Below are 10871 nucleotides of genomic sequence, written 5' to 3' on the forward strand. Positions count from 1 at the left end.
GATTTCAGAAAAAGAAGTCACTTGATAATGTTTGGACTAGTTCTCTAGCAGAATGACGACATATTGGGTATCTAGGCACCTAGGATAGATACGAGGCCGAACGGCTAAGGCCTCAATAATATATTTTTAGCTCTAAAATACTTTCAAATTGACAAAAACCGTAATGACAAATACATTACTGTAGTTAGAAATTCATATATTTCCAATCATTTCGGGGGTCATTCTAGGTTGACGGTGACACAAAAGTTCAACAATTAGCTTACTTTGAAGGCATGAACAAGAGGATGTTTTCTTTGCTAATTAACAGACGAAAAATGTCGTCAATTATCTTTAGACCCTTAAATATACCCGGTCGTTTCGCCATTTTACCTGTTCTTCCATGTCTACGTTTCGCCAATACTCTAGGTATTTCGTCCTGAATTGTTAAAAATAGTAACACAAGGTAAGAAATATTTTCAAAAAATAAAAATGAAGATCGTTACTATATATTATTTACCTTTAAATATTTCCTAATCATACCAATTTTTTTTACAGATATACGAACCGATAGGCCTGTAACGAAAGCCAAAATGTTCAATAAGAATTCCAAGTTCGTAGTAGATGATGATTTGGAGATAGACCTAGTTTTAAATGAGACTGAGTTCAGCACAGTACTAAGGAGACCTGAATCTAATGATTTTTTTAAACATGATGTTGCTGAATATCACAACAAATTGCAACACAATAGCTCTAATAAAAATACATTACATCAAAATGGAGAGAGTTCATTCAACAAGAGATCTGGTCATACCGAACACACTGATATTAACAAACACGAATGGAATTTTTTAAATTTCAATGATGTCTTAGATATGTCCATATTAGCAAATCGGTTATCAACATTTAAAAATTTCTCTGATACCAATATTTCTCCACGACAACTTGCGAACGATGGTTACTTTTATGACGGGAGGAACTTAATTACATGCTCATCCTGTGATTTCACAATCGTTTTAACGCAGCTCCGCGATGCTGCTCTGTTACATGAAATTCAGTCGCCAAACTGTGAATTTATTAAAAAGTATAAAGATGAAAGAAGAATTCGTCATGAAGCCAGCGATCCACATAACATATACAAAGAAAGGTCTGCCTTCAGGCCAGTACCTCAATCTGCAAAAGTGATCAGTGATGAATTGTGTGAATACGCTTCAAACCATTATGTTGGAACAGAATGGTCTCGAAACACCTCAAATTACTTTAGTAGGCCTACAGAACTTTCTGTTGTTTCCTCCCCTGAGCCTTCAACTGCTCAGTCTGCCAAAGTGAAGGATGATATAAAATCTGAAGACGACTCAATTTATTTTAGAGATGCAATGATAAACAAATCAGCTGCAAGATTTTCTGGATTTTCTAACGAAACATCTCGATTGGCTACGTTTTCTTCTTGGCCACATGCAAAGCCTGATAAATGGTCAATTGCAATGGCAGGATTTTTCTATCAAGGTTTCGGAGATCACGTGAAATGCTTTTACTGTGGTCTTGCATTAGATTCATGGGAACCAAATGATGACCCTTTTTATGAACATGCAAAATTTGCTGATAGATGTACCTGGCTTGAATATAAGAAAGGAAAGAATTTCATAGCAGAAAGCAAAAAGAGGCACGGGCTAGTGCAGCAGGGCACCACAGAATGTGGAATAAAAGACTTAATTCCAAACGATAAGTTAAAAAAGGAGGAAGATTCAAGACAAGTAAATGTGGATGACGTTTTGATAACTTCTAGAGTTGTGAAAAATGCTTTTGAACTTGGTTTTGAAGAGGACGTCATTAAGGCAGTTGTGAAACGACATCTCGAAGACAACAAGGGAATTTTCGCAATGTCCAATGATGATATGATTGACCAGATTTTGAACTACGAACCAAATGATGTAAATGTTAATGTTCCATTAAGTAAAGATGCAGAAAATGAAATTGCAAATGAGTTCTCGAAACTTCAATTTGAAGAAAAGACCCACAATGCATCACAAGATGTTCCATCAACTGCCAGTGAAGAGCCACAATCAACTGAGGCTATGTTAAAACAACTGGAAGATTTGAAGGACCAACAGGCATGTAAGGTTTGTTTAAATCTTCCCGCGAACATAGTTTTCAGGCCGTGCAACCACCTTGTCACCTGCGAAGAATGTGGAAGAAAACTGAATTCATGTCCAATTTGTCGTGAAAAAGTCAAGGACCGTATTAAAATTTTTCAGAGCTAAACTGATTTTATTTTTCATTTTAATATTTTGACAGAAAAATAACAAGAACAAAGTTATTTTAAATATTGTTGGTTTTTAAAACTATTAGTAACATAATAATAATAATATTATTAATAATAATAATAATATAGTTTTATATAGCGCACATATCCATCTAATGTAATGTGTCTGTGCTACCCGGTAACCCGGTACCAGCAACTATCATCGTCGTCCACCACAGGGGCTGTCTGTCCAGTACACCAAGGTATTCCCCTACTCGTCTTCAAGAATGTACTGGGTTCTTTATAGTGCACACGAGCCATTGTATATACTGGGCCCACGGTTTATAGTCCTTATCCGAGAAGACTTGTTTTACCACCAGAACCATAGGCGAGCGTCCCGTTCAAACCAGCGCCGATATTATGGCTATAGCTTGCGGCGCCCCTGTTAACCGCTCGGCCATTCGACTCGCATAACGTTGTTATATTAATTCTATTATTTTTAATTAATATAATATCTTTTTTATAAAAAAAAAAGTGGGGGGTATTAACTTAAGTTTAGAAAATAATCCAATGACATATTTATTATTGAATTATTATTATTAAATTATTACTCTAATAATAATAATAATAATAATAATAATAATTATTATTATTATTATTATTATTATTATTATTATCGTTACTGTTAGTTGCTCTTTGTTATTATTGTTGGTTGCTATTAAAATATTAGTAGTAGTAGTAGTAGTAGGAGGAGGAGGAGGAGGAGTGTAGTAGTAGTAGAAGTAGTAGTAGTAGTAGTAGTAGCGGTTGTAGTGCTGTTTGTAGTATAGTCATATTGCATATTTACATCGGAGTAACAACTGTCCTGATACATGTGTACATGCATCTTGAAATTCGCAGCGTGTCAAACCATCTGGAAAGTTTGGTAGCTCCTAACGAAAAATCCTGGATCCGCCTCTGCATATGTTACAATAAAATTACTAAAACATTATACCGTAGATAGTGCATGTTGTTTAACATTATGATACAGCACGTCATTTTAAAGTTAATTGTTTAATTTTAATTGTTCCTCTGCCTTCTCTTTGTTTTTTGAAGTTTGATAATAAAGAATTTTGATAAGGCTTTGGAACGTTGAAAGTATGGGTTAAGACAATTTGAAAGAAAAAATACAAGCTGTGATCTAACCAGATAAATAATTCGATGCTCAGAACTGTATCGAGAAGAGACAAAAATGACAGGCCGGGTTCCAGACCAAATATGTCAACAGTACTGGTACATACTCTAAACATGATTTTGTACTAATAAAATGCCGGTTTTAGTACCATTATAAAACATTCAGCGAACCCTGGTCCAAAGGCTTTCCACAAAGACTGAGAATGTTTTACCAGAGAGTTGTTATTTAGAGGGTTTACAATTGAAATTTGGCCAAACACTTTGTACAAAAAGTGTTATTAGTGCAGATCAAAGTCCTTTGTGCATATATGAACTCCCTAACCAGCAGATCTACCTCGTTTAGTTTCTGAACAGCCATTTGAGGAGCAGCATAGAAGTAGAAGCCAACTGCAATTCTATATTATATTTTAGTATACCCGCAACCGCATTAATATAGGCACTTAGACGGTCGGTTTATTTTAAACTGGGATAATATGAACTAACACTATTGTTCTTGAGTGAAGTGTTTTATAATTGATATCTTGCGTAAATTCTAAATTAATTCTGCGTCTGTAATTTACTTTTGTATAAATCTATAAAGAATTATTGAACACACAAATGATTCGTTCATGGGTTTTATTTTAAATACATACATACATACATATATATATATATATATATATATATATATATATATATATATATATATATAATGCAGTACAGTAATACATTGCAATTATGAGAGTATTTCATTCATTCATCTTTTATTTCAGAATTACAAATCCATAGAACAACAACAGAACAAGGCGATCGAGAGCACAAGAAAAAGTAGATAAACACAATTTGCTGTATCTGCTGTACACAAAAGTATTATAAGTTAAATACTGACACATGCAGAAGCAAAATAGGAAAAAGTGATTCCCAAACATAGTTAAACAAAAACATCATCAACAAATTAAACAACTCTGACAACACTGTCAAATTTAATCGAACTATGTGCAACCCGTGGTAGGCTCGTTCAGGTACCTAAGGCCGAAGCCTGCATACCCCAAACTATGCATCCCGGGGTAGGAACATTAAATCTTAAGACCGAAGCCCACATACCCCAAACTATGCAACCCGGGGTAGAACGTCAAATCCTTATAAGGCTGAAGCCCGCATACCCCAAAAATTATGCATCCCGGGGTAGGAACGTTAAATCCTAAGGCCGAAGCCCGCATACCCCAAGCTATGCATCCCGGGGTAGGAACGTCAAATCCTAAGGCCGAAGCCCGCATACCCCAAAAACTATATCCATCCCGGGGTAGGAACGTTAAATCCTAAGGCCGCAGCACGCATACCCCAAACTATGCATCCCGGGGTAAGAGCGTTAAATCCTAAGGCCGAAGCCCACATACCCCAGACTATGCAACCTGGGGTAGGAACGTCAATTCCTAAGGCTGCTCGCAGCTTGCATATCCCAAACTATGCATCCCAGGGTAGGAACGTCAAATCCTAAGGCCGAAGCCCGCATACCCCAAAAAACTATGCATCCCGGGGTAGGAACGATAAATCATAAGGCCGGCACTCATACCCCATACATCCCGGGGTAGGAGCGTTAAAACCTAAGGCCGAAGCCCACATACCCCCAGTATTCAATTATGAAGTTGGCCCATAAGGAGAAGAAGAAGAGTTAATATGGTGGTCATCTGATTGAGCTTGCTCGGGGATGTATTGAATACAACTTTATGTGAACGTTTAATACAGTTCGGCCTCGATTAGCAAATTTAAACTAACGATAACATGACATGATGAATAAGCAGGGAATCGGAGTTATAACTAATTCAGAAGTTGGTTTTCCAAATATTCTTTTAAATGTTAAATACTACTACTACTACTACTACTACTAATAATAATAATAATAATAATAATAATAATAATAATAATAATACAGTAATAATAATAATAATAATAAATAATAGTAATAATAATAATAATAATATTAATAATATTAATAATAATAATAATAATAATAATAATAATAATAATAATAATAATAATAATAATAATAATAATAATAATAATAAACGTAACACGAATATATATAGCTTTCTTTTTGCAAAGCTGGAATCTTATGTAGGCCCAAAATAGACCTATTAGGAAAACGAAATTCCAATTCACACTGTGAGTATTGTTGGGACTTGTATGGTATTAAAAACAATCATTGTCAATTGTTTATAATGTAGACAATTCTGTATGTTGGAAATTCCAAAATGTAACGAGAAGGCCCTGGTCTAAAAAAAACACAGGTAAGTAGGTAGATAAAAAGAAAACGCTGAGTAGGTATGTAGATATCTACGAAGGGTAGAAATGGACTTGAAAAGGGTTTACGCCCGAAAGATCTTATTGTTTAGGCAAATGGACTACAAAAATCCGCATAGGCCCATTTTTAAGCATTTACAGTTCACACAAATAAGTAAGTTTGCAACGAGTTGTTTTAAAAAAATAATGTTCTAATACCGTTTATCAACGAAAAATCAAGGAACTTTTTTTAAAGCATTTAAACACTTCCCACAAATGTAAGAATGTTTGCAACGAGGGATTTTCAAAATAATGTGTTGCACTAATCCCGTTTATCAACGAAAAATCAAGGAAGCATTTCATATACAGTCAAGGGAGCAACCCTCAATAATATATACTGCACGATTACAACATGTAAATTTAATTCTTTCGTTCCGATTCATTTCTCATCTTTATTCATGCTGTTCTTCATCTGTATGGTTCAATTCCTTCAACTTGAATGTTCCGCCTCAGCTCCCGTTTGTTCTTATGCATGTTTTCATCTTTATTCATGCGTTTCTTTATACGCCTCAGTTCACTCATTTATCATGAAATTTCATCGCATTTGTTCACTCCAATAGGCCTACTAGAATGTGCTTGTAAGCATAGTTACTCCAGTGTCGAGTTTTTTTAATACAACAGTTAGGCCTAGCTTACATGGTCTCTTGAAATTTGTCTGCTATTACTGTCCATTTGGTAATATCACATTCACAACTATGCAGACACACATGAAGAGAGTTTAACAATCAACGATTTTCGTAGGCTTGAAAAAACAGCCACAAAATCTAAACTGCACGTAAATTTTTTGAAAAACTGAGAAACTTTCAACGTTTTTCGTAAGTGTATTTGTTTCCGATTACCGAATACCAGCCACTGTGATGTAATTGTCATACGCAAACGAATTCTTAGATTAGATCTGCAATCACCAAACGCAAAAGAACATCAAAAACTCCAACGAGGAAAATGTTTTCCATAAAATTAGGAACGTACTCAGCGGTCATGAATTCTACATACTTAACAGAACTCTTCAAGACAACGTACTCCTATATGTACACCACCTGGGGCGGATGCAGACGGTGCAATCGCTCCCCCCCCCCCCCTACCTAAATTGTAGTAAGAAAAATAATTGTTTTATTGTATTAGTTGTGTTTTAGACCTACCGGTAAGATAAGAAGAGCTTAGATTGGTACCAGATAAAATAATTTTGTTATCAACATTAATACATTATGCTAATTTTCATCTTTGTAAGCGCATAAGACAGTGCAAATTATTTCTGTGACAGTCTTTTGAAGTGTGCAAAGCTCCATTTTATCCCATACATAGTCAAAATATTGGGGGGGATGATTCAATGGACCATCCCCCCTTGTCAAATATTGGGGGGGATATATCCCCTCCATTCCCCCCCGGGGATCTACGCTTATGGGTTTTTTAAATATCCAGCGTGGGGTGTTTGCCTTTGAATCCCTTTAAGTGTGCCTCACATCGACACCCACTCCGGATTGTCACTTGTACCACATCTTTGGTATATGGTCTATATTTGGACAAAGTTTGGAAAACATCCAAGCATGGAAAGTGACTAAAGTGCCAGTCAGAGTATTAATGAAACCATTACTAGATAAATGTAAATAGTAGTAATAGTAGCAGTAATAATAATAATAATAATAATAATAATAATAATAATAATAATAATAATAATAATAATAATAATAATAACAATAATAATAATATCTTAAGAATACCACAATAATTTTCAACCGCAATACCATATAGGCAAGGCCAAATGAATTTTATTATAAAACTCGGTACAAAACAAAGATGTTTATTATTGATCTTATAAGTTCTGTACTAAAGTAAGTTTTCATAGTGACCTCAAGGCTTGTTATCCATTCATGCCATTATTTCTTCTTTACAGTCAAATCGTTACCTTGAAAATGCAATGTCATGGTGTCTGTTCAAAGAGCTATGGTTCAATATTTAAATACAATGCTTCATAGTTGTTCACTCTCTTTATATAGTACATTGCATGTTGCAATCGTTACACTGAAAATGGCGAAGGATTTGCCGAAACATGTCTGTTTTGTACCGAGTTTTATAATAAAATTCATTAGGCCTTGCCTATATGGTATTACGGTTGAAAATTATTGTGGTATTCTTAAGATATTATTATTTGCTGTCTGCTACTACACAAAATAATAATAATAATAATAATAATAATAATAATAATAATAATAATAATAATAATAATAATAAAAATAATAATCAAATTCCAGATTTTTTTTTATGATTCTTAAATGTTTTTGGTGTCTTGTTCTTAAATTGTTAAGATAGTTAAATGTTTTAACTATTTTATATATTTTTTATTCATTGTTTTTATACTTATCCCATGACTGAATGAATTTCCTTCTTGGATAATAAAATATTTTGGAATTGTGCATTGTTTATTACTCAGACATGTATTTATTGATAAGTCTGATCAATAAATTCCTGTCTTAGTAATAAACAATGTGTTCAAAATAAAAGTTAGAATCTGGTGAAGGTTTTGGCTTTTCCCTAAATTCCATTGCATGGGCCTCTTCTGTTATTAGCATAACACTGTCGCCAACACTTGACCACAAATCAGTAAATCACTTCGTGGTATAAAATACTAAAGACATACTATACTGTAAAATTATTTGATAGTCTACTAATAAATATGTAGCCTATCTGTATAACGGTAAAAAAAACGAAATCTAGACTTAGGCTCGTCGGCCATAGTTGAATTGAGTGACTCACAGTTACTGTGGTACTTCGGATCAGCAGGCGTCGTCGGTCAAGCAATTCTTGGGGGTGGGGGTTAAGCCTGGTCCCGCCGTCGTCCGAAGCCACAATGAGGTGGTTAGAATAAATATATTAATCTGCAGATCATCCAATAAAGATAATTGTGATTGTAATGATATACTTTATATAGGCCCATCGTATTTCCCATGAACCCCGCCAGGGATTTTATTCCAGGTCCCTAAGCCAAACTCTAAATCCATTGGAACGGACCCTTAACTGTACATGTCGGCAAATTTCTAGAGCCACAACTGTTGGTTTATGACTGTGAAATCCTGAAAAAAAAAACTCAATTTAATCATCTTTTTTCATTTATAGGCCTATCTCTTGTCTTGTATATATGCCTATATTTTTAAATTATTCTATTTTTAAACCATATTATTTTGTTCTTGAGGGCTTATCGTTTCCTCTACACAATGAAACTTCCGATGCATATATTTCTATTTTTATCATGAATTTTCATATTACTGTTATTTTTAAATTTATGAACCCATACTGCAATATGTCATGTTCTTATAAATGTGCTGTGTGAAACAAAACTGAAACTAAATTCTTTCATGACACTCTCATTGTCGACACTAGAAAATCAGACTTGCCTTTGTATAGTAGTGTTTGTTTATGGTATTGGCCTATATAGCTAGAGTTACGATTACCGTAGTTTCTATTGTTAACAGTATGGCTTATTTAACATTACCTTCTAGAAACTGGAATTTCCATCATATAGGCCCTATTTATAAATACTGTATTTTTATCATGGATGGTAGCTACAGTCTCCTTCAGTTCATACGTTCATATTATGTGGGAAATCATACCAAATTGTACATACTGTAATTATGAACAATTGTATAATACGAAGGTAGGCCTACTGTTGCTGTACTCTGTATGAATAAAAAAAAATAAAAGAGAAAAAACGTTTGCAGATCCAATAAAGATAATTGTGATTGCAATCCCTGGTCTAACACTTTGTGTTCGGCGCACATTAAACTCCCCATACCCCACCAGTGATTTTATTGCAGGTCCCAGCCGGCTCTTTGATTTGAATTTCACAAATCAAATTAAATGAGGTCATAATCATGGGAAAACGATAGGCCTTAACATCGTTTTCACTAAATGTTATCGTTTTCCATGATTATTATTATTTTTTTTGTGTGTGTGTACAGGATACATCGTTATCGAAATCGTGCTAGTATGAACTTCTCTTATTTCTTTTATTTTCTATGAACAATTGCTTTTCAGCTTTTTATCATTGATCGTTATCGTCATAGTGTAAACAGGCCTTTACATTGGGTTCCGACCCCAAAGTAGGCAAAATTCTGGAGCCACTAATTGCTTCCGGCGAATTGTGAATGATGTTGTGAACCATCCCTGGATGGAAAAATACTGAATTTCCTCATAATTATAACATTGTTGAAACTGGAAAATCAGCATAGCATGCTGCATAGATTTATAATTTGTTAGTTTTTTATTGTTCTATTATAATGATGATCATGGATATTAATATTTCATCATCACCAATTATGTTATCTCATTTTCATTGTATGGGTTTTCATATGGGTTGCTTGAAATGTCAGAACCCTGAGTGATAACATTATCTGGTTTTTTTTTATTATTATCATTATCATTATCATGATTATTATTATTATGAGCAGCTAACAGCAGCTAGAAGGTAGGCCTATTTGTTGCCGCTGTCTTGTTTATATAGGCTACTCTGCATGAAGACACACGAATACCAGGAAAATAACAAAGTTTAAATTTGTTCAATCAATTGTCAGAGTTTTATGACATTCAGTGGTGACTTGTTATGTCGTGTACTCACAACCACCATAAAGAGATATTGATAGTATAATATTATAGGTCATATTTTTGTTCAGGGTACAAAAAAGACACGAAAACAAACATTTTGGAATATTCTATTCCTTTCAAGGGGTAAAATGCAAACCATACAATCAATCAACGAACATGGATATTGCAGTTGTCATCGACAGATACTTGACTAACCCTAAAAATTTAAATAGAAGGTTGTCTGTGCAATACACAATACTTTGAACTGGGCCTAAAGGTACAAATGAATCAATCTGATGCATGATCACATTCCGTCAGTTTACCTCTGTGAGAAAACGAAACAGTTTGTGGGACTCTAAAATCGATTAAATAAACATTTCAAATCCCTACATTGGTAGAGCTTTTGGGGCTTCGCCCTTGACCCTTTTCCAGCAGATTTGGGCAGCCCCTAGGCAAGCAACTTACGCTCTCGCCGTGGCCCCATCCCCACCCGCTGTCTTGAAAATGTGGACCTTATCAAATTTGGTTGGGTGCGTTATTAAGACACTCTCCGTAACACCCCATCTACTGGATATACGGGCCTGGA

At 34.6% G+C, this 10871-nt stretch overlaps 1 protein-coding gene across 1 annotated transcript; it reads left to right on the top strand.

Annotated features, from left to right (window-relative positions):
* The first annotated feature begins 569 nt into the window (after positions 1-569).
* LOC117113250 (baculoviral IAP repeat-containing protein 3-like) lies at positions 570-2610 on the top strand. Its single transcript, XM_033256545.1, has one exon. The coding sequence runs from the start codon at positions 570-572 to the stop codon at positions 2235-2237; it is 1668 nt and encodes a 555-aa protein (XP_033112436.1). The 3' UTR covers positions 2238-2610.
* Positions 2611-10871: the final 8261 nt, after the last annotated feature.

The sequence above is a fragment of the Anneissia japonica genome, unplaced genomic scaffold, assembly GCF_011630105.1.
Source record: "Anneissia japonica isolate Jap-2015-1 unplaced genomic scaffold, ASM1163010v1 scaffold287593_len981703_cov172, whole genome shotgun sequence".
NCBI lineage: Eukaryota > Metazoa > Echinodermata > Crinoidea > Comatulida > Comatulidae > Anneissia > Anneissia japonica.

Bases quoted from the DNA above. Each gene is read 5' to 3' on its own strand.
- LOC117113250 (XM_033256545.1), top strand. From the start codon at position 570: ATGTTCAATAAGAATTCCAAGTTCGTAGTAGATGATGATTTGGAGATA.